Here is a 26,144-nt window from a genome sequence, read left to right on the forward strand (position 1 = left end):
CTATTCTCCTTCCCTGGTGTTGGTGCCAGCTGTAGTTCTGAGGATTCCTTAGAGAAATGTTTCCCAGGAGTGAAGGAATGATAGATTTCTATAATAATTTCATACACTGGCCAAATGCTCTTCACTGTATTATGCTCTTTATTGCTGCATGTTCTTCATTCTTCCATACTCTTTCTTCTTCTGCTGTTAAAATTTGCCAAGCTTATATATATATATATACACACACACACACACACACACACACACACACACACACACACACACACACACACACATTCATAAACAACTTGTTAGGAATACAAAATGTTACAAGGCAAAATTCTCAGGTTCATAAGCATTCTTTGTAGATACAATAAAAGTCTCACATAGCAAATTTGTGGTCAGTTTAATTGGTGGCTGATATCAGCTGGGGGTTGTAAAAGTTCCAGCTTATCTCTTAAAGGGGCCGCTTCAGATATTATAAAGGGAGGAAACCCAACCATTTAGAAATCTAAGGAAAAAAACAAGAAATATGTGTGCTATTTACATTTTTAAGTGTAACTTATAATGTAGACTAGTATTTTTTAATTAGTAAGATGCAAAAAGGCAAAGACTCAGAGAGCAACACTTTCTCTCAGGCTAGGGAATGCAGCTTCCTGGGAAAATAGTGAGTATCCATGCAACCTGCATAAAGGGGGAGAAAGCAAACAGCACTGATTCATATCAGCACTTTCACAGAAAGCAGGCTGAAGAAAAGAGGGAATATTTCAGATCTAAGAATACATTTTCTGCCTTACAATAATAGTCTCAGAACCTCAGGAAAAGACCCAGTAACTTTTTTTCTGTTCAAGGAAATTATCTTGTAACTCTGGCAGCGGGGGAACATCTTCTCTGTGTAATGCTGAATCCCTTCTGGATTGGGTTAGATCAATTAGCTGGTTAATTACCTGTTATTCACAGAAAATCCAGGACTGAAGGTAAACTGCTAGTAAACTGTGCTTAGATCTTGCATCAAAAGCTGGTGTTTAAGTTGTAAACAGTGTTAATTGCTATTTGAGTCAGAACAGGGGAGCTGCTGCAGTCTCTATAACTGCACAGCTGGCAGAGGAAGCTTAGGGCACCATAAGTCACTCTTCATCTCTGAGGGGCTTTGGTAACACAAGGCCAGACACCTGCAATATCACCCTAGTTTGCCATAAATCTTTTGAAGGAATTTGATCCAAAAAAGGTCAGATATCTTCAATTCCGCTCATGAATAATAGCCGTGGAAGTTCCATCTGTAATCTATCCATAAGTATGCTCTGTACAGCAAATTTGCTCTATCAGTGAGGCTAAAGACAGAGAATAGAAGGCTAAAGTGTCTACAGTTCACATGGAACAGTAGATCTAGTTATGAAGCATATTTTAATATGTTTCTATTCATCAAAATTATACAGCCAGATGAGACATCATAGTCCTGATTATCCACAAATATGTGCTCCCATAAGATTGAGATGTAATCATGGGATTACATGTACACATTATATAAAAATATATTGTGATTTGGAGATATCTGTTTTTGCACAAGTGAAATTACTACAGGAGCAACAGTTGTTGTTTTGTTTTCAGAGTCCGTGGCCGTGTGAGCCCTGCTTGACAGGGTTCCTCCATCAGCGAACCACTCATCTGGAGGTTTGGCATCTGATAACTCAAGAACATGAGCTATTGCAGGCCACAACAAAGTTAACTGTTGCAACTTTGTTGTGGCCTGCAATAGCTCATGTTCTTGAGTTGTCAATCCAGTTGTGGGCTGTAGCCAGTTAATATCTCCCAGTAATTTTTTAAAGTCATTAATTGTCAGCAACTGATCTCTCCTGATTTGTATCTTTTGGAGTTGAATTTCTTGTAAACCCATTTTATATCCTAGTTAATTAATAGACTCTCCTCTGTATTTTTTCAGGAGCAATTTGTAATCGCCAACAAGGCAAAATTTTCTTTACTTCTTTAATCATTTTTACTAAGGTACCTCCATTTTAATCAGCTCATAAGACATCATCCATATATTGGTAAATTATAGATTGAGGAAATTTATTACAAATTATTTCCAACAGCTGCTGAACAAAATATTGGCAAAGGGTGAGGCTGTTTAACTTCCCTTATGGGAGAATTTTCTGCTGATGTCTCTTAACGGGCTGAGAATTATTATAAGTAGCCACCATGAATGCAAATTTTTCTCTATCCTGTTCTTGCATAAGTAGAGTAAAGAAAATCTTTTAAATCAATTACTATAATTGACCATCTTTTAGGTAACACAGAAGGCAAGGGAATGTCAAGCTGTAAAGGGTCCATTGGCAGACTCACCTTATTTATAGCCCTTAGACCTGTTACCATTCTCCATTTTCCAGATTTCTTTTTAATAACAAGTACAGGATAACTCCAAGACCTGGTCAATTCTTCAATATGTTCAAGAGCATTTAGGTGCTCTTGTACCTGCTGTTCTAAGGCCCATAATTTTTCTGATATTAGAGGCCATTGTTCCACCCAGACAGATTTGTCATTTAACCATTTTAAAGGTGGGGTTGTTGGTACCTTTGAAAGAGCAGCAGCTACTGTGCCCTGTTTATGTGCAATCTGAATGGTTGGTGATTGCTCTTTATAATACCATTTAATGTTTTTCACAGAAACGTATATTGTAGTCTGAAAAAGCAGCTTCCAGGCTGCTACAGGGAAGTAGAGAATATACCACAAAGGAGCAAGTTTTTGTGGCTAATTTCTATCTGAGGGTCTTGGGAAACAAACACAAAGATTCTGATTGTATATCTATTTATTTTCTCATGCTGCTGAATTTCCTCTATTTTCTCATCTTGGCTTCTCTCATTGCTCCCCCCTCAAGTCCTTTTTGTGTGTGTGTGTGTGTGTGTGTGCTGAACAAAAACATGTTCAGCAAATCCCAGGGTCACTAAAATTAGAGAAACCATGACTTATGTAAACATTTTGAAATAATTCCCTGCAATTAGAGGGTAGCTGTAAAGTGCTGAGTCTCCAGGCAAACCATAAATTATCTGAGATAAGCCTTATTCTTTTAGCTTCAGCTCAAATCTGTACTTTGCAAGATACTATGGCATAATAAGATCTAAATCTTAAAATGTACATTTTGTCTTGTGTGTAACTTCTAATTATCTAAGGACACCTGCTGTCTTCATTGGGGCCTACAAATTCAAGTTTTTTCTATAGCCTTGACTAGTCAGAATATATTTTCACAATTTGAGGTCAGGAATGGATGCAAGGACTTAATCACTTGCCAGCTAACAATAGTTGGGCTGTCTTTGTATTTACAAGCTAGCCAGATAGCTCAGTATGTCTTTATGAACTAAACTGCTATTTATTGGAATGTATATCTTACCACCCATTAACAAGGCATACAGTTTTATTCTAAAGTTGCTTTGAAGCCTGAAATCAGTTGTCTTAGAACTGGAAAGATACAGCTGTTTTCTTAGGTCAGCCTGAGCTATGATATGAAACAACTTTTATGTGTAATTCATAGACTTTGTGGGTAACAACACACCTATATATGAAAAAATCCTAGTATTATTTCTATTCATCTAAATTATACAGCTTAAGAAGAAATAATTGATGAATGGTGGTGGTAAATGCCTCTAATCACAGCACTCATGAGGCAGAGTCAGGAGGATTTCTCATGAGTTCCAGGCTAGCCTGGTCTACAGAGCAAGATCCAGGACAGGCACCAAAACTACACAGGAAGACCCTGTCATGAAAAAAGAAGAAGAAGAAATAATCTTCCAGACCATCCACAGATGTACATGTGCCCAGCAGATGGAGTGTGTACATGAGATACATACACAGGCAGTGGATGAGTTTCCATACCATATACATAGCAGTAGCAGCAAGCAGGGTGACAACAAAAGCAAAATATATTCTGGAGTCTGCTCTGTTCCCTTGCTGAAGAGTCAAGGAAATTAAAGTCAGTACTTAAAAGTTTCAATTATAGTCAGGACTTGAGCCTGTGTGCCAAAGTTAATCTCAAATCTTTATTTACTAAACTTTAGACATATTTCCAAACAGCATAATTTGGCAAAAAGATTCCTGGTGATAAATAACTCAATCCAATATGTACAATGAAGATTAATGCATGACTATGTCAAAATTCTTTGTAAAGTGCAGGTCACATCTTCTATAAAGATGGGTTGTATAGATTGACTACATGTAACTTTTTCCATAAAGATTCATTTTATAGATGGAAAGGCTCAAGGCAAGTGTCTGGGGGAGAATTTGGTGTAGTTCCAGCCACAGAGAGAGCAAAAAGGTCACCAGGCTACTAAACAGTCCATTACCAGCCTTCTAGGTGGAAAATAGATTACACAATTCTCCTTTTGAAAGGAAAACGCTGTGTACTTAACATTCCTAGCTCCCCTAGTGTTTGTCTGTGAGCACAAGAAGCTCTATGCCTTCCACAGTGAAGTGGCTCATAATGTAAATAAGAATCTTGATTTCTGCACTAAAATTAAGTGGCACTTTTAGAATTGAAGAATTCAGTAGGGACATTGTTTTTCCAAAAGTAAGAAATTAACTGATTGTCATGTGTGTGGAAATCACTTTGGTCTGCAGATGTCAACATACTATGAAATGAAATCTTATAACTCCTAGACCCATTATAGAAGAAATATATCTGCTGGTTGACTTTGATTTGGAAAGCATGATGGTCTCCTTATTTTGCATGTTGCATGCTGCATGGGCCTTTTTTGGCCCTCACTCCTTTCTCCCATTTATCACCAGCACAGCAATCTCTGATAGCATGGTTGCCACAGCCTCAGTTGTTTACACAGGAAAAGTTTCTTGCTTCATACTTGTGACCAAATCACCCAAAGAGGAGGTCATTCTTGAGATCTGTTCATCAACTTGCATGAAGTCAAAATGCCTGTAGATAAAGATGAAGATCCACAAACATATTTTTCCAATGTGTTTGTCATATGAATGCAGGGCCCCAGATGCAGAGCCTAAGGGAAGAAGAAAAGATTCCAGAATTCTCAATGGCAGAGGGGGAGAAGGCAACAGAAAAAGTTTGTATTGATTAGTGTGACAGCCTCACTCATCAAGGTTAGAAGTACATATATTCACAAACATATGAGTTGATTATATACCTCCTGGACACCTTAGTATCTGCATCTAGCTTACTTAGAGCTTGACAGACACACTTGTTAGTAGAATGTCCTCATGCACTTTTATCCTTGGGCTTCTCCTGATTCCCAATCTTGTATGTGCCTATAGCAGCTCTGAATGCTATTTCAAAATCAAAGAAGATTTTCACCATGAAGGAGATGTGATGATTGGTGTATTTTTCCCTATTCATATTGTCTACACAGTCAACAAAATTCCACATGAATCTCTACCAAACTATTTTAAAGACTTCTACCTACAGTAAGTGCCATTATTCATGGATCCATTTTTAATTCATACTTCTTATGACCAAGGTGATACATAGATTCAAACTTCATTTTCCATATATTTTTCATCATGACAACCTGTCTTCTATTCTCAAATCTATTTTATTTTATGTTCCTGTTCACTTCTCTTTCTCTTCATAAGATAAAATGGGGATGTGAGAAAATTTTTATTGTTGTTTCCAAAATCGTTGTTTTTAATCTTGTAATCTGACTTTGCCATATGTTTACTGCCACAAGGTTTTGCATGCTATTCATATTATGTCTTCACAGGAAGGATGTTTTTCTCAAAGGTTGACCTAGTACTTAAGGGAATTCTAGAAGGCTAGATATACTCCTGTGAGAAAAGTTGATGCCACTGAAAACTGTGTCTCTTGAGTGCCGGATGTGATGCTAGAGTGTCAAGACCTGCCTGTGTTCCATGCACTGATTCAAAATCAGGGATATGAGATTTAGAAATTGGGCTCACGTCTTTGCTGTCAAAAAAAATCTCTGCTTGTGTCAGAGGGTAGTATTATATCTTTTGTTTTTGAATCTTTTACTATCAGATATATTTACCATTTACCTATTTGATTCATGCATTTCTAACAAGATTTTTTTTCTTATTCTCATGTATTTGTTCATAGGAAACACTGACTTGGATGATGGCCACATAGTGCTGTTTCTTATTAAGTTAGAAACAAAATCAAACTTGTGATAGGGGAATACTATTTTGAATATAAAAGTTACCATGAGCATCTCGGTTGTTTCCTATTTTTTTCATACAGGTTGGAGCACATGAAGGCATATGTCCCTCAAATCTTACAGCCTTCTTTCATGCTTCTGAATAGATCCTTTACTTCAGTGTGGGGAAGTACGTATATGTAGTCTTTCTTATTTTAAAGTGTCCTGATAATTTTATTTAACCTTTCTTGGTTTCCTAGAAGCAATATTTAGTAATTAAAAAATCATAATTCATTAAAAGGTCAAAGAAGAAGGCATTCAGATGCAACCCACCAGAAAACTCTTATTTTTACATACCCAAAATTAGATACAAGAAAATTAGCATTTCTATGAGTCTGTGGATATTTTCATATAGCTTCTTTCTTCAGGGTGACCTTATATTTCATGGGAGTGAGTATTTTATTGACTGGCTTTTTGTTTAATCTAGCAGTACACTAGGTGCTAAGCCAATATGCCGTGTTTGGTTTTCATTACGTCCTCTGCAACCTACAATTTCTCTTGGTACATCTAAATCTCCATCCTCTGAACTTATCCATTGACTTAATAGACATACTATTCTAAGACCTGAGTGAGGGCTCAGCAGGCCAAAGAGTTCATAAATTTCAAGTGATGAAATGAGTTCCAACCTTCAGAGAACAACCACATTACTCATAAGGCTAAGGTGTGGGGCATAATTTACTGTTGCCTTCAACCAGCATTTAAGTTGAAAATAGATTCTTCTTATAAACAATACACCCCAACCACATTTCCCCTTCCTCCATTTCTTAGGTACTGACCATGTCCCCTCTCTCCAATCCATTCCACCACAATTTCCATTGAGAAAGGAGAAGGCCTCCAAGAGACAACAACCAAACATGACAAAACATCACACAATAAGACAAGGAAAAAGTCCTCCTATTAATTCTGGACCAGGCAACCTAAATGTAATAAAAGAGTCCCAAGTCCAGGCAAAAGAGCAATAGACACACTTTCTCCCACTGTTAAGAGTCTCAGAATAAACAGCAAGCTGATAGCCATAACATTTAGGCAGAGGACAAGTTGCCAATCCATGCAGGCCCCATGCCTATAGCTTCAGTCACTATGACCTCTTATGAGCCCAGCTTAATAGATTCAGTGGCCCATATTATCCTAGTGTCCCCAATGCTCTCTGACTCTGACAAGATACCTGCCTCCTTCTGAATGGGATTCCTTGAGCTCTCCAAAGAGGGATTTGGTGGAGACCTCCAATTCAGCCTCTTTGCGTAGTGTCTTGCTTGCTATGGGACTTTGCACCCACTGCCATCTGCTACTAGATGAAGCCTCACTCATGACAACTGGACAAGAAACTGATCTATAAGTATATTAGAATCATTTCATTGATTTTTTTCCAGTCCTGTTTGGTTCTCTCCTAGGCTCTGTGCTATACAGTCTCAGGTTCTTGGCCATCAAGGCAGCATTTGTCATGAGTTCCCTTTGAAGCAAGAGTCTCAAGTTATAACAGACAGTGGTTGTTGACTCCCAAAAGATGTACAAGTTCTGTTCCACCACTGCCCAGGCACATCTTGCAGTCAGGACAGATTTTTAGGTCAAAGATTTTGTGGATGTGTTTTTGTTTATGTTTCTCTTTAAGCAGACTGCAGAGTATCTTCCCTCACCAAACAGACTAGAATATAGAGGTGAAAGCTCCATGCAGGCATCAGATTGATAGCTCTATATTGTTTGAACTCTGTGGATGTTTTTCTACACAATTAGGCCCTACTGTCAATTTTTGAAGTGTGATCCTCTCTCTTAGCTTCAACCCGGGTTGTTTGGGAATCACTGAAGGACCATCTTGGCCAAAAATTCAGACAAATGTACAATTGCTCACCACTGCAACCATTGCCTGGCTAGAGAAGATAGCCAGTTCATACTCCTCATCCTTTATTATGAGGAATCCTCATTAGGGTCTCCTCCAGGAAGTTTCCACAGTACTAAGTTCCCAAAGATTCCCCCAAATGACCCCTAAATCTAGCTGTCTCTCCCTGAACTTATTCTCTCCATCCCTTCACTCCAACCTGATCGCTCCTGCTCCTGGACCCAACTGCCTCCAATCCATTCTCAAAATCTATTCTATTTCCCCTTTCCAGGGAGATATATGCATTTCTCCACTAGAAACCTTCTCTTTACCTAACCCCTATGGGTCTGTGGATTATAGCCTATTTACTCAAGAACTAATAACCACTTGTAAGTGAATACTTCTCATATTTGTCTTTACTCACTCAGGATGATCTTTTTCTAGTTTCATACATTTGCCTGTAAATTTCATGATGACTTTTTTTTTAAAAGCTGCGTAATAGATTATTGTGTAAATGTACCACATTTTCTTCATCTATTCTTTGGTTAAGGGACATCTAGTAGTTTTCATTTTCTGGATAACCTGAATAGAGACAAAATTAATATAGTTGAGCAAGTGTTCTTTTGGGAGGATGGGGAAGGGTCCATTGTGTATATGCCCAATAATGCCGTATCTGAGTCTTGAAGTAGATCAATTCCCAATTTTCTGGCAAACTGCCATATTGAATTCCATATGATTAGACAAGTTTGGACTCCCACCAGCAATGGAAGTGTGTTCCTCTTGCTCTATATCCTCTCCAGCATGAGCTGTCACTTATGTTGCTATCTTAGCCATAATAACAGGTATAAGATGAAATCTCAAAGTTGTTTTGATTTGCATTTTCCTGATGTCTATGTTGAAGATTTCAAGTGTTTCTTGGCACTTTGAGATGCTTCTGTTGAGAATTCTCTGTTTGTATCTGTAACCCACCCTTTCATTGAATTAATTAGGGATATTTTTTGAAGTCTAGTTTCTTGAATTCTTTATATATTTTTGATTTGTGGCTTCTATGGGATGTGGAATTGGTAAAAATCTTTTCCCATTTTTTATTCTGCTGTTTTGTCCTATTGAGCTCATCCTTTGCTTACAGAAGCTTATAACATTCATGAGGTCCCTTTTCTTAATTATTGTTCATAGTGCCTTCACTATCGGTATTTTGTTGAAAAAGTTGTCTCCTGTGCCAATGCATCCAAGGGTATTCCCCACTTTCTCTTCTATTAGGTTAAGTGTCTGAGTTTATACCAATGTCATTCGGTGTTTTTTTTATTACTATAACTTTGTAGTGTTATTTGAAATCATGGATGGTGATACCGCCAGTGTTTTTTTTTTATTGTTTAGCTTTGATTTAGCTATTCTAGGCAATTTTATTTTTCCTTGTGAAGTTGAGTGTTGTTCTATCAAGGTCTGTGAAAAATTTTGTTGAAATTTTGATGGGGATTATATAGAATCTGTATATTGCTTTTGATAGAATGGCCATTTTAATTGTTAGTCCTACTGATCCATGAGCATGGGATCTATCTCCATCTTCTGATATCTTCTTCATTCTTTCTTCAAAGGCTTGAAGTTTTCATCATACCATTCTTTCACTGTTTAAGTTACTCTGAAATTCATATTATTTGTGGCTATTGTAAAGGGTGTTGTTTCCCTGATTTCTTTCTCAGTCACTTTGTCAATTTGTTTTTATGAGGGCTACTGTTTTTTTTTTTCTGTTAAGTTTATATCAAGCTGCTTTGGTGAAGGTGTTCATCAGCTGCATGTGTTTCCTGTTGAATTCTTTGTGGTCACTTGTGTATACTATCATATAATCTACAAATAATGATACATTAACCTCTTCCTGTCCAATTTTTATCCTCTCAATCTCCTTCAGCTGTCTTAGTGCTCCTGATAAAACTTCAACTGCTAAGCCAGGTAGTGGTGGCATATGCTTTAATCCCATCCCTTGGGAGTCAGAGCCAGGTGGATCTCCTTGAGTTCAAAGCCAGACTGGTCTACACAGTGAGATCCAGGAGTGGCACCAAAGCAGCACAGAGAAACTCTGTCTCAAAAAACAAACAAACAAAAAAACTTCAACTACTATATTGACTAGATATGGGAAGAGATGGCAAACTTGTCTTGTTCCTCATTTTAGTTGAATTCATTAGAGTTTCTCTCAATTTAATTTTATGTTTACAACTTGCTGTAAATTACATTTCTTATGTTTAGGTATGTTCCTTGTATCCCTGATCTTTCCAAAACTTTCATTGGTTTTGGCAAAGGCTTTTTCAGCATCTAATGAGATGCTCATGTGCTTGGGGTTTTTTTTAAGTTTGTTTATATGGTGGATTACATTGACTGATATTGTATGTTAACCATCCCTGCATCTCTAGGATAAAGCCTACTTTATCATGGCAGATGATCTTTTTCATGTGTTCTTGGATTCAGCTTGATTCTTTGCATCAATGTTCATGAAAGAAATCGGTCTGTAATTCTTTTTCTTTTTTGAATCTTTGTATGGATTTGGGATCAAGGTGACTGTGACCTCATAAAATGAATTTGGCAATTTTCCTTCTGTTTCTATTTTGTGGAATAATTTGAGAAGTGCTGCTATTAAGTTTTCTTTGTAAGGCTAGTATAATTCAACGGTAAAACTGTCTAGACTTGTTTATTGATCAGAGTGTGGCTTTTAATACTGCTTCTTTTTCCTTAAGGGTTATATGTCTATTTAAATTGTTAATTTTTTTTTCTTTTTTCTTTTTTTTTTTTCTTTTTTTTTTTTATTAATTTATATTGCAATACAATTCAGTTCTACATATCAGCCACGGATTCCCTTGTTCTCCCCCCTCCCGTCCCCCTCACCTTCCCCCCAACCCCCCCCCCCCATTCCCATCTCCTCCAGGGCAAAGCCTTCCCCACAGACTGAGGTCAACCTGGTAGACTCAGTCCAGGTAGGTCTAGTTAAATTGTTAATTTGATCTTTCTTTAACTTTGATAAATGGCACCTAAGGCACCTGTCAAGAAAATTGTCCTTTTTTTAGATTTTTCAATTTTTGAGGAGTACATGATCTTAAAGTATGTCTTTATGATTCTTTGGATTTTCTCAGTGTCAGTTGTTATGTCCCACTTTATGATTCTGATTTTCTTAATTTGGATATTCTTTCTCCATCTTTTAGTTTGTATAAGGGTTTGTCTACCTTGTTGATTTTCTCAAAGAACCAACTATTTATTTCAACAATTCTCTGTATTATTCTCTTCCTTTCTATTTTATTGATTACAGCCTGAAGATTGATTATTACTTGCCATGAACTCTTCTTGGGTGTGATCACTTCATTTTGTTCTCAAGCTTTCAGGTGTGCTATTGGGTTGTTAGCATGAAAGATCTCCATTTTGTATATAGGCACTTGGTCCTATGAAATTTCCTAATTTCACAGCTTTCATATTGTGTCTCATAAGTTTGTATGTACTTTGTAATCATTTTCAATCAATTCTGGAAAGTCTTTAATTTCTTTATTTTTGTCTTAAACATGTTTTCATTATGTAGAGAATTGTTCAGTTTTCATAAGTTTATAAGCTTTCCATTGTTTCTGACATCCTGCATTAGTTCATGATGGTCAGATAATATACAGGAAGTTGTTTCAATTTTCTTGCATCTATTGAGACTTGCTTTGTGTGGACAATTTTGGAGAAAGTTCTATGAGGTGTTGAGAAGAAACTATATTCTTTTGTGTTTGGGAGAAATGTTCTGTAAATAGCTGTTAAGTCCATTTGGTTTCTAGTATCTGCTAGTTATTTCTCTATTTAGTGTATATCTAGATGACTTCTAGGTTGGTGATAGTAGGGTATTGAAGTTTCTCATTATCAGTGTATGAGGATCAATATGTGATTTTTTTTTACTGCAATAGTGTTTCTTTTACAAAAGTTGATGCCCTTGTGTTTGGGGCATAGATGTTAAGAATTGAATTGCCATCTTGGTGGATTTTTCTTTTGATGTGTGTGTTGTGTCCTTCTCCATCTCTTTTGATTAATTTTGGTTTGAAGTCAATTTTGGTAGATATTAAAATGGCCACACCATGGGCTGGAGAGATGGCTCAGTGGTTAAGAGCACCGACTGCTCTTCCAGAGGTCCTGAGTTCAGTTCCCAGCAACCACATGGTGGCTCACAACCACTTGTAATGAGATCTGGTGCCCTTTTCTGGCCTGCAGGGACACATGCAGGCAGAATACTGTATGCATAATAAATTAATAAATCTTAAAAAAAAAAAAAAAAAAAAATGGCCACACCAGCTTCCTTCTTAAGTCTGCTTGTATGGTTATACTTTTTTCCAACCCTTTACCCTGAGGTAATACCTATATTTGATGTTGAGTTGTGTAACTTATATGCAACAAAACAATGGATACAGTTTTGGCATCCATTATGTTAGTTTATTTCTTTCTGTTGGGGAATTATGACAATTGACATTGAGAGATACTAAGGACCCAATGATTGTTAATTCCTATATTTTTGGTTTATGTCTTTGGTGTTGGTGAGGTTGGTGTTGGTGAAGTGTGTGCGTGTGTGTGTGTGTGCATGTGTGTTTGCATATATGTGTTTGGGCTTCCTTTTTTGTTTATTTTTTCTAGTGTGAGATTATTTCCAGTGTTTTCATGGGTTTAGTAAACCCCTTTTGGTTAGTGTTTTCTTTCTAGCACATTCCATATGGTGGGATCTGTAGATATCTATATACTTTAAATTTATCTTTATCATGACTATCATATTTTATATGCATGATTTAAATTTTTGCTTGGTATAGTAATCTGTACTGGCATCAGTAGTCTCTTTTGGTCTGCAACACATCTATCCAAATTCAATCTTTTAGAGTTCTCATTGAGAAGTCAGCTATAATTCTAATAGGTGTCCCTTGTGTTCCTTCATCGTTTTCCCTTGAAATTTTTTATATTCTTTTTTGTATTGTATGTTTAGTATTTTGATTATTATGTCACAAAGGGACTTTCTTTTCAGATCCAAGCTAATTGGTGTTCTCTAAGCTTCTTTACCTTTATAGGCTTCTCTTTCCTTAGGTTAGCAAAATTTTCTTCTATAATTTTGTTCAATATATTTTATCTACCTTTCAACTAGAATTCTTCTCTTTCCACTACTCTTATAGTACTTATCTTTGGTCTTTCTATAGTGTCCTACATTTCCTGGATGTTTTGTATCAGGAACTTTTTTTAGATGTAACATTTTTCTTTGAATGATTTTTCTATGTTGGCTGTTGGATCTTCAGTGTCTAAGGTTCTCTGCTTTATCTCTTATATTCTGTTGGCAAAGCTTGTGTTTGTATTTCCTTTTTTCATTCCAAATTTTTATATGCAGCAGTCCCTCAATGTGGGTTTTCTGAGCAATTTTATTGGTTTCCTTCAGCTGTTTATTTTTTCTTGGCTTTCTTTAAGGAATGTATGGATTCCTCCAATTATTTGTGTTTTCCTGGATGTTTCAACGTGATTTACTCATTTCCTTTGTAAAGATCTCTATCATCTTCACATATTTGGTTTTAAGGTGTTTTTCTTGTACTTCAACTATGTTGGAATATTTAAGGCCTGTGTACTATGATAACTGGGTTCTGGTGGAAACATAATACTTCCCTGGCTGTTATTTATTGTGTTATTATGCTGGTGTTCATGTGTTAGGTGTTGGGGTGATTATAGTTACAGGTACTGATTTCTATGTTTGTCTTATTTGAATTGATGGTTTCTTTATTTGTTGCTGTTTCTTCTCTGGATCTTCAGAGAGTATGTTGAGTGTGTGATGTCTATTTTACTTGCCTGCTCAACTCTGAGTTTGTGGGGAGTACTTCTTGGTATTGGAGGATAAGGATGAGTAGTCAGAGTGGGAATGGTCTCTGAGTTCTGCAGCAGGCATAGATAGTGGGGAAGAGAGACTGCAGGGCTGAAAGGAAGAAACCAAGGATTCAATCTGGGGGAAGAGAGAAAGAGAAAAATTTCCACAGGCAATTTACCTTGTTCTCTGGAAAGCATGGCCAACAGATGGGCAGGTTTTTCTACATGATTGAGATTTTGGAAACTCCTATGATGTGGGGGAAGGAGGTGAGGGGGCAATGATAGTGGTATCCCCAGAGGCATGGAGAGAGGTAAGGGGAGGCTGCAACTGGTATTGTGTTGCAGCAGTAAGGAAGAACCTGTAGGTTGGGTCTGAGGGAGCAGAGAGAGAGGAGAAGCTCTATGGACAGTCTACATGGCCATACACATATGATTGCAAATCGGTATTGTGTTCCCTCTCTCCTCAATTTGGTTTCCTCACTTTTAACATATATAAATTTATTAATAGGTAATTATCATACTTTGAGGAGTCACATCTGTAATTGTAACATGTTTTAATTCCAAACCAAATTCATAATAGGAAAACAGTATTTTTATTACAAAAGATTATCAGGCATGTCTTATAGAACATGTTTCCTAAATGTATTGTTTAGATACAGTATAGCCCACATAAATATATACTCCAACCTTAAAATCTTTTACCTTTCTTCTCACTTAGTTTTTATTTACCTTGATATTTATCTTTCATCATAGCTTGATGAAATTGATATATCCTAAGAATAATAATATATTCCTTGAAATTTTGTGTTTTAATATTTTTACTACTGATATATGTTTGTATGGCTATTACTAAGTACTAAAAGTTAAAACATTTCCTTTAAGATAATTCTAAAATGTTACACTATGGTGCTTGTTTTGAACATTTTGAAATTTGTATTTAATGTTCAAAATCACATGAAGGCTTACTTTGAATAAAATTTATCAGCTTATGTTTTCTGGTAATATTTAAACTTTTTCTTTTGAGAATCAAAAATAGATAAACATAAGGACATATATACTTAAACAAAGATGTACTATATAAATTTCCAATTTTGTAGAACATTTCTTATATAGATAAAACCATCCTGGTTTCCTTGTTCACATCTTCCCTTCTGTGTATTAGCAGTGAAAAAGGCTCTAACCCTTAATAGTATCTTGATCCTAAGCATTTCCCTCCATAATTGCCTGTGGTCTATCGGAATTTCTCTTCCAATGAATTGCTGACCTGCTTTCCTCTGCAAATGGCGAAAGTGATTCTTGAATACTCTCTGAATTTTGTATGGAACACTATTTGTCCTGAGTTCATCTACCTGACACATCTTTGTTGTCTGCCTTGTTGTAGCCACAGAACTTTATTCATCTCCAACTTGTCCTTTTAATTGGCACTAGGATTTTTCTTTTTTTGAATTTTATTTTATTTAACATTTTTTCATTTATTTCACATACTGACCACAGTTTTCCTTTCCTCCTCTACTTCCGGTCCCTCTCACCCAACTCCCATCTACCCCCTTCCCCATTCACTCCTCCTCTCAGATCTTATTTTCTAGCTCCCCTTTTTCTAAGTGTGTTTGACAGAGAAGATGCAATTTTTGGAGGTATTTTCCACAACACTCAGAATCACAAACACAAGCAGCCCATCAGATGTATAGCTGCCTTCCTGATGTAAATGTGTTTGGCAGGTCTCCCTGAGGTGAATTCTGACACTTGCATTGTCAACACTGTGGAGATATTTTTTGTTAACTATTCATCTCTAACTATAAGTTACAGGAATAGACTGTACAAGGCATTACTGCATTTATCTCCAGTAACAATTCAAACTTTTGTAGATTGATTTTTCTCCAACATAAATAACAAAATATTGAATTATACAATGCTATTTTTGCATTTATTATAGTCAAATAAGTGAACAATGATATCTCTTATGATTTGCAATGGAAATTATATGATGCTGCAAACATTTCAAAAACCCTACAAACATTCTGAGATTTTTAACTTTTCCTACTGATATGCCTATAAATTCTGCTACCATTATCTGCCTACTTAATATATTGTTTATGATTAATTATGCAAACTGTCAAAGTAGAAAATAAATGATGTGACTACAAGGCAGAGACTCTGTTGCATACACCCAAACATACCCAGTCTCTATTCTTTGTACATGTGTTTAAAGGAGAATTAATCTCCTTTTTGGTGCATGTGTCCAGCATAAAGAAAATAATATTGCTGCTCTATGCAACCAGAAAAGTATCTTAGTATAAAGTATTTTATTATGAAATCAAGGAATAATTTACAAAATACAATATTTTGAATAATATTTTATTAGTTCTTAGTGAGTTTCAAATAACATATCTCAATCATACTAATCTCCAACCCTCCCCAACTATTCTAAATCTTCCCCTCTCACACCACACCCCATTTCATGTCATCATTTTTTATTTTTAAACAGACTATATTAAAGCAGATGTCCTGTACCTCCGGCTCTTAACAACCTTCTGCCTCCTTTTCCAAGATGTTCTTTGATCCTTAGGTGTAGGGGTTATGTAGTAAATGCATTAATATGAAGCAGACACCCCATGGTTAGTTAATCTCTGCATTTATACCCAGTTGTGTCGTCCTGTAATGATCTATGTAGAGTGCATAGAGCAGCTTCTTTAACACAGGGTAAGAGTAATACTGATATGTGGATATAATTATAAGTATTTAGAATGTAGCTACAGGTTAAACTGGTTTATAAAAGTGGCAGAACTTGATTCTCTTTTATACTTAATGGCCTCACCAGTCACAGGTAGCTGGCTAAATACATATGCCAGGTATGGATTTCTTCCTTTCCATCAGGAAATTTAACAAAAAATATCTCCACAGTGCTGACAATGCAAGTGTCAGAATTCATCTCAGGGAGACCTGCCAAACACATTTACATCAGGAAGACAGCTATACATCTGATGGGCTTCTTGTGTTTGTGATTCTGAGTGCTGTGGAAAATACCTCCGAAAATTGCATCTTCTCTGTCAAACACAATTAGAAAAAAAGGAGCTAGAAAATAAGATCTGAGAGGAGGAGTGAATGGGGAAGGGGGTAGATGGGAATTGGGTGAGAGGGACCTAATTTAAGTCCAATTAGGCAACTGCAGGTTATCCCAGGTCATAAGTAATATAATTCCACATATCAGCATATCTCATCATGTTTCTCTTATAGTTGTTCATTTGCCTTACAATTGGATAAGACTCCTGCTTGGAAGACTGCATGGCTCTTTCTGTAACTATGAGAGCTACTCCTCTGTAAGGAGGTTCCATGTCAAATAGAGAGTGACTTATTCACATCCTTATTCTGAAGTGTGTGGTGTCTTTAGCAACTGGGCCTTATTTTCTATTTCTGTAACCCACTAAGGGCCGTGGTATTCTATTTTGTGGGTGGGAACTCTTTAACTCCACTAACCACCAACTAAAACAGAGGTTTTCATGCCTGTCACTGGTTTGTTTAGTTTCCTAAAACACTCTTTTCTGATTGCAAACTTTGACATTAAGATAATGGATGTCTCAGAAAGCAAAAGGCTTCAGACATAAATGAGATTACCTGAGCTAAGATTCCAAGAAGCTACATGAGTGTACATCTGTAATCCAGTAAGCATGTGTTGTAATGGGGAAAAATACACAAAAATCCATGGATATTTAATTGAGACAATCAGGCATATGGAGTGGGAACTCTAAAGAGAGACTATTAATAAAACTTGGAAAGCTATGACTGGTCCTTAACATTGTAGTTTGTCTTGTACACATAATACTTAAAATTCTTGTACTTTCACAGTGAGATATATATGCACATAAATGACACATAAATATTATAAAATTAAAGAAAATAGTATTTCAAAGAAATTCCATCTATTCTCTAGATGGTTGGCATTATCATCATACCTATTAATTAGGATATTTTCTCAGGAAATTGGTTGCCTTAATCAAAGCATATCTGCTTATTATAATTAGAGAATCTAAAAGACCAAGATCAATAAACCAGGAAATATGTTATTTTGTGAGTATCTCTGTCCATATCCACAGAGAATTATTAGTGTATCTAACATAGAAGAAGATATAAACAGAGCTCTTGGAACTGTTGAAATTGAGGCATACTTCCAGGACCTTATTTCATACTACCAACAAATTATGCTCATCAGAATTCCAGCACTTGAAGAGATACATTAAATATGCATTTTAGGGAAACACTAACATTTGAACTAGAAAAGATATTGAATTAAATCTGTAGATATGTATAGTCTATGGCCTCTTGTGTTACCTATGCAGGTACAATTTTAGGAACTACGAATTTCTTCTGGCTCTAAATTTTGCTGTTGAGGAGATCAACAGGAACCCATACCTTCTATCAAACATATCCCTGGGGTTTGATTTCTATAATCTGTCATACAATGAAATTCAGATTCTTATGAATGCTGCTACTTGGCTCACAGGAATGAGTAACTTCTTCTCTAATTACAACTGTCAAAAGGAGACCAAGGCAGCTGCTGTGATCACAGGAACATCATGGAAAACATCTGCACACATAGGGACACTCCTGCAACTCTACAAATTCCCACAGGTGAGTTTTAATGTGGAAAAAGAAAGCTACATCTCTTTTTTTTTAATTTTTTTAAGATTTATTTATTAATTACATATACAGCGTTCTGTATGCATGCTTGTCTGCAGGCTAGAAGAGGGCGCCAGGTCTTTTCTGTGTTGAACACACAGATTGTAAACCCAGTGCCACTTTGAGATCTTTGGCAGCAGTTAACTCTGCAGCTCACACACAATTGACCCTGTACGATAATGAATATTCAGAGAAGGGTAATACCTGGGGGGCGCTCACCAACCTAAGACGGAGTGCCTGTGTGGCCTGGGCAGGCATCTCCATGACAGATAAGGTGACCTGCTGACATCCCATGCAACCTAAGTCAGAAGCTCAATTTTTAGTAAAAGGGGGGACCTGCAGGGCCCTGGCCCCCATTGTGGGTAACTGTTGCCTTGATTGCTGAACTTGACCTTGATGTCCTCCCTATGCTAATTTGCTTCCAGGTTTCACCTTGCTGAATGCTTAGGGGAAGTTCTTTGTCTGTGTATCCTGCATATTGGGTGTTAACAGCTTAGATGCAAGATTGTAAAACATCAGTAGCAAACTTCTGCCCTCCGGGGTTCTCCCATTGTGCTTTAAGCCTGCATTTAAGACCTCCTCCCTCCTTCAATAAATCACATTCAGCATTCAAAAAAAAGACCAAAAAAAAAGAGAGAGAAAAGAAATCTACAACTCTATCAATGACATTTCACGTGTCTTTGAGGGAAAAAGAGGAACACTTTGATTACACATCTATAAAATGCACATGTCCAGACACTAGGTGATACACCAACATTTATAGTACTGGAACAGAAGGAAGAAGGCACTGGAATAGAGAAGATGTGTTATTAAAAGTGAAAGATGTGTCAGTAATTTTCTGGAAAACTCAGTGAGAGGGATTTGTCTTTAAAATAAGTATAAACACAACTTCAAACTGACCACTTGCTGCTTTTGATTGAGATTACATTGATGCCAATGTTCTTTCCCTTGTTTTCTGTTTTATTTTCTCTTCAGCTTACTTTTGGGCCTTTTGATACTGTCTTAAGTGACCATGTTCAGTTTTCTTCTGTCTACCAGATGGCCCCTAAGGACACATTTCTGTCACTTGCCATTGTCTCTTTGATGCTTCATTTCCACTGGACCTGGGTTGGTCTACTACTCCCAGATGACCATAGAGGGACACAGATGCTATCAGATTTAAGTGAAAAAATGGAAAGTAGTAGCATATGCATAGCTTTTGTAGAATTGATCGCAGGCACCTGGACTTCATTTTCTAACAAATTTTGGAAAAATCTGGGAAAGATCCAGGCATCACTAGCCAATGTCATCATTATTTATGGTGACATTGGTTCTCTACAAGGTTTAATGCGAAATCTAGGGCAACAGATTCTGACACAGAAAGTCTGGGTTTCAAACTCTCAGTGGGATGTTACCAACCATGCTGATTATTTCATGATAGACTCTTTCCACGGGAGTCTCATTTTTGAGCATCACCATGAGGAAATGGTTGAGTTTACCAAATTTATTAGAAGAGTTAATCCATATAAATACCCAGAAGACAATTACCTTCCTAAATTGTGGTTTTTGTTCTTCAAATGCCCATTTTCTGAGCTTGATTGTCAACTTTTAGAGAACTGCCAACCCAATGCTTCATTGGAATTCTTGCCAAGGCACATATTTAACATGGCCATGAGTGAAGAGAGTTATAACATATACAAAGCTGTGCATGCTGTGGTCCACAGTCTCCATGAGATAAGTCTTCAGCAAGTACAATTACAGCCAAATGAAAATGGGAAGGCAATTGAGTTTTTCCCCTGGCAGGTAATATGCCTTTCATTATACTGGAACATCAGCAATGTTACAGTTTGAACATTTACTAAGGGAACAACTAATTAGCTATTGTGGCTTTCAGTATATTTTATTTAAAAAGCACAGGAGAATATATATATATTCACATTCTCAGAGATTAATGCAGATCCATTGCTGAGGAATAGGGTGCAAGTGGCAAAGAGAAATTTGGATTAGTCAATATCTAGTTTATATCCCAAATAATCTAACATTATTCTCATGGGAAGAAAATTTATAAAACAAATCAGAATTCTTCAATACATATCTTCAAACAGTAATTATGGAAGTGGATTTTTAAGAGAACTAATAATACAACTCATTACAACATGATATTAACACTTAAATGAAGCTTTTAAATACCATTTAGTCATCAGCACCCTTGTTTTACACACTGAAATTTTGAATATACTCCAAGAGTAAATGTGTTTGGCTAGTTTTCAAGTTGAATTTTGTCTGATTCAACAGTCACTGAATCCTTACTTTAGCTTGGTCCAAGTTTTCTGTTGAAGGTGACCCATTCAAAGGCAGAACAGAATCCACTCAAGGAGACTGCGTTGCCACACTGATAGATATATTAATGTTATGTTTTACATCAGAGATTAAAAATAATGAGAGAAACAGTATAAAAGCTGTTTTCTATGCCTTGCATTCATGTTAACACAGTTCATCCCTTTCAGCTTCACCACTTCCTGAGGAAGATTAATGTGGAACACAACATGGTTTTAGATTGGAAACAGAAGTTAGGTGCTGAGTATGACATTCTCAACTTTTGGAATATTCCAAAGGGTCTTGGACTAAAGGTGAAAGTAGGAACCTTTTCCTCAAATGCTATCCAACATCAACAGTTGTCTTTACATGAGCAGATGATAAAATGGCCAGAAACATTTTCAGAGGTGGGCTATCTATTATGTCAATGTTTTCAATTTACTGTGAAAACAAGAATATGTTTCTCATTGTCACGATCTTTTGTTTCTCACTCAAGGCCTACCACTGTAAAATTACCTGCAGGAAAGAGCAAAAAGCTACAGCCAACAGGTTGTTTTCTCATGCCTTGATTCTGATGGATGGAAGTACTTCACTTTATTTTTTTAATGTTTGTGTATGGGTTAGTTTATGTCAACTAGACAAAAATATGGGACATCTGTTAAGAAGAAATCTCAATTCCTAAAATGTCTCTTAGTCCAATGTCTTGGAGAAAGTATGTGCTTAGTGATTTACATTCTGGAAAAGTATAATAATTATGGTTTGTTGCTGTGATCAAACACTATAACCAAACATGACTTTGTAGAGTTTATATTCAGTTATGGTTCTGGTAGTATGAGAATGCGTTGTAGACATGAGGCATGACAACATGTACCAGCCATGAAGAGAAGAGTAAGAACTTAAAATTAAATTAAATACTACTTCTGTCTATACACAGATAGTATCCAAAGAAAAGTGGAACTAGGGTAGCATTTATTAATGTTTTAAAATCCACTCCAATGATATAATTCTTCCAGAAAATCTTTACCTAATACACTTTCAATATCTGCTCAAATAATGACACCAATGGGAAAATAAATATTTAAATACCTATGATTCTGAGGGGCATTTTTTTCATCCAAGTCACCACATAGTGTCTCTGACAGAATTAATTCACTGCCTCTCAACACTGGACAGTTTATTTTGATTCTGTGCCTAGAAGTTTCTTCTTCAAACAGTTATCCTTTTCCACTTAGAAAGGAAGAACATCATGGTTAACATGTGTGTGTCATTTACTTTTCTGGCTACTGTAAAGGAACGAGTAATTAAAATAACATAAGGAAACATATTTTTTTTGGATGACAGTTTTAAGGCACAGTTCATTACCTTTGGAAATGCAAGATTGTAGAAGCATCAGGTAACCGACAACATCACATTAGTAGCCAGAGTTTAGGGATTAATGAATGCTGCTACTCTCATCTTTCTACTTTTTATTCATTCTGAACAACAGCCAATGAAGTGATGATATTTACTTCCAGAGTAGCTCTTGCACCATAGGCAAATTTCTCTATATAACCCCTCACAGAAATGTGTGAAGGTTTGTTTCCATGATGTTTTAAAGTCCCATCAACTTAACTTAAAACACATGATTATGGTGGGATTAATAGTTGCTAAACCTAATAAACAGTAATTCTAGAGAGAGGGTCAGTTTAGAAGGATGCCGTGCCTTTCTGAGTCATATCCGCAATGACCCAAGTTCCTTATACTTGTCTCTACCTCATTAAGATTCCATAACCTCCAACACTGTGATAATCTGTTGATCAGTCTGTAAACACATGGGCCTTTTTGGTGGACTCAGTCTTTCAAAACCACATTCATTTATAGACATAATTGTCAGTAAATTAGTTGTATAATATTCAAAACCTCTATATATCTAGGTTTCCTATACAATCCTACGCATTTCAAAACCTTTTCTTTGTTCTTTTCAGATTCCTCATTCTGAGTGTAGTGAGAGCTGTGGGCCTGGATTCAGAAAAACTGCCCTGGAGGGCAAGGCTGTCTGTTGCTATGATTGCACTCCTTGTGCAGACAATGAGATTTCCAATGAGACAGGTAAATGTGGGCTTACAGGGAACTTTCCTACTTCCTTACAGAAGTCTCCAATACTTAAGCAAGTAAAAACCATTGATCATGTGGTGAAGGCTAGGGACTTCAAACCAGACCAATGACTCTTTGCAATGAACACTAACAAGTAGAGATGTATGGACCGAGGGGTATATGGTATGACTTGTTGGGTTGCACTGCAGCTTCTATGAAGATAGTTAATATTTTCCCTTATTTCCTTTTTTTTTACTTTTTCGCTTGTATTTTGTTTTATTTGGGGGGTGCTGGTAGAAGGGTAGATGCAAAGGGATGGGGAATGGATGGGATCAAGATGCACTATGTGAAAGACACACAGAATAAATTTTTAAAAATTGAAAACATAAAAATGGGAAAGATCTGGCAAGAAGTCAAAGATATTTTTTTTCTTCCTTGTTTTTAGCAAATAAAATGTCACAGTTTATTACAGTCCTCTTGAAACAGCAAATGTTAGGCATTGGAATTTATACATGGTTTAGGTTTGTGATACATTTCATGTTGTTTACTGAAGACATAATTTTCTTCTGCATATAATAATGTGTTTTATTTCACCATGCAATTTAACACATAATTTTAAAGTATCAAGCTTAATGCTATCCAAACTGTATTTAATCACATTTAGGACTCACATAAGTCTTTGATTTTTTTTGTATCTAATAACTATTCTTCCTAGCTCATCTTTTATACAGATTGTGAGATTGGAAATTTGCTTGATTTCATATATATACATATAATACACACACATGAACACACATATTGTTATCCAATATAGCTAAAATTTCAAATTTCCTTCATGAGTATAATCATTGCCCTGTTATCATGCTCCATTTAGCAATATGTAAAACAATAACTTCAGAACATTCTGAATAGTGTGAAATGTAGAAATATACCATGATCCAAAGCCTGGAAAGGGCTCCACAATCTCCAATTAGAGGAGTATGTCATTAACACATTTTTATGCCATCTATGGTGTATAAAAAAAACTGTTAAAGTCAGTATGTCCACATCTATCAACACAGTTGATCTATAACTTATATCAATTCTGAAATTGTTTAAATAGATTTTTTTATTTCTTAGAGAATCGTGTACTAAATATTTTTATCATATTGCTACCCTAAAATGCTTCCAGGTCTATCTCTATCTTTCTAACTACTTTTCTACTTATCCTATCATAAAACAAAAAAACATCAATTCTAATTTGTGCTGTCCTAATACTCTTGGGTGTGCAACTTGCAGTGGAGCATGATATCAATATCAGAAGTCATATTGTTAAAGAATGCTGACTCTTACTCTTCTAGAAGATATGAAATTCCAGTGTCTACTCGGATAATTGTGGAACTTTATGCCAACCTCACTTTCATGGTGTGTTCTTTTGTGAACTAAGATTACAAAGGTTATATACATGCTTTCACAACTATAAATATTTATGTGCAAATGTGTGGCTGGGTATTGATAACACTGTTTCCTTTCAGTGTTCCACTGCATCTGAGTCTTAAATCTTTGTACTTTCCTCTATAAATTACCACCTTTAATATATAACGGAGTGTATCCTCAACTGTGTGTATGTGTATATTTGTATATTATGAGTGCCACTCACCCACACCTAACTCTGCAGGATTTTTGTTTAATATTTATACTTTACAACAATATGCATTTCAAAAAGATATTAAGCAATGCAAATTACTGATTGAACGTTGCACAATAAGCTTATTCTATCAAAAAGGTGAAATGTTAACTATATACAAACAATTTTTATATTGTATATCATGATTCTTTATAAGAGATGGAGTTACGTTGCATAAAACACTCAATACAAGGAAGAAAACCACAAAACTAATATGTCCCAGATGGATAGAAAAAAACAGAATCTGAGAGATTAGCCAGATAGTAAACTCTGAGAACCAATTTATTAACATGTCAAGACAGCTTAAGGAGACATGAAATTATTGAAGAAGATTTAAAACAATGAACTTCATTCCACTCAAAACATAAAATGAAAATATGTTAATAAATTTTATAAATGACATAAAATTGAAAATCTGGCAATGACTTCAATTTTTAAAATATACAAAAAAATCTTTGACATAAAAATATGACACATAGCTCAATGTGTGTATTTTTTGTTCAAGATGATTTTCAAACATTTCCAAGAACAGAGTATTAGAAATGTGCCTTTTGAAGAACTAAAACTATTTTAATAGTTCTCTATCAATGACAATACATGCTTTTACAATTACAAAAGTTTCACTAGAGTATTTATTTCTTTGCCTTAAAATAGGAAAGTAACTTAGGTAACAGTCAAGGGATCATATCATCATAGACTCACAATCATTTTTTTCTTTCCAGATGTGGATCAGTGTGTGAAGTGTCCAGAAGATCATTTTGCCAACAAGGAGAAGAACCAATGTCTTCAGAAAGTTGTCAGTTTTCTAGCTCATGAAGACCCCTTGGGGATCATTTTCACCAGCATAGCCCTGTGCTTTTCTGCACTCACAACTGTGGTTCTTGGAGTCTTTGTAAAGCACAAAGACACTCCCATTGTGAAGGCAAATAACCGGTCCCTCAGTTACACCTTGCTCATCACACTCACTATCTGTTTCCTCTGTCCCTTGCTCTTCATTGGTCGTCCCAACACTATCACATGTATCCTGCAGCAGACCATATTTGGAGGTTCATTCACTGTGGCTCTTGCCACTGTCTTGGCCAAAGCTATTACTGTGATTATTGCCTTCAGGGTCACTTTTCCAGGGAGAGTGATGAGGTGGTTAATAGTATCAAGGGCCCCAAACTTCATCATTCCCATATGTTCCCTCATCCAAATTGTTGTCTATGGGATCTGGCTAGCAACCTCTCCACCCTTCCTTGACCAAGATGCTCATGCAGAATATGGACACATCATCATTGTATGCAACAAGGGCTCAGCTATTGCTTTCCATTGTGTCCTGGGATATCTCTGCTTCTTAGCCCTTGGAAGTTACATCATGGCCTTCTTGTCCAGAAATCTGCCTGACACTTTCAATGAGGCAAAATTTCTCTCCTTCAGCATGCTGGTGTTCTTCTGTGTTTGGGTCACCTTCCTCCCTGTCTACCACAGCACCAAGGGAAATGTCATGGTGGCTATGGAAGTCTTCTCTATCTTGGCTTCTAGTGCAGCACTTCTTGGCTTCATCTTTGCCCCAAAGTGCTATATTATCTTGTTACGACCAGATAAAAACTCACTTCATTATATGAGGAAAACAAACCATTCCAGAAGAAGTAATACTCTCAAAACCTAG

The 26,144-nt window shown here is 36.2% G+C and overlaps 1 protein-coding gene across 1 annotated transcript; it reads left to right on the top strand.

The window, feature by feature from the left end:
• The first annotated feature begins 5,182 nt into the window (after positions 1–5,182).
• On the top strand, positions 5,183–26,144 carry LOC128093882 (vomeronasal type-2 receptor 116-like). Its single transcript, XM_052711743.1, has 6 exons — positions 5,183–5,394; positions 18,120–18,411; positions 19,435–20,241; positions 20,946–21,161; positions 22,719–22,842; positions 25,216–26,144. The coding sequence occupies exons 1-6, from the start codon at positions 5,183–5,185 to the stop codon at positions 26,142–26,144; spliced, it is 2,580 nt and encodes an 859-aa protein (XP_052567703.1).

This window comes from Peromyscus californicus, unplaced genomic scaffold (genome assembly GCF_007827085.1).
Source record: "Peromyscus californicus insignis strain IS unplaced genomic scaffold, ASM782708v3 Scaffold_4__1_contigs__length_199733344, whole genome shotgun sequence".
NCBI classification, from domain to species: Eukaryota; Metazoa; Chordata; class Mammalia; order Rodentia; family Cricetidae; genus Peromyscus; species Peromyscus californicus.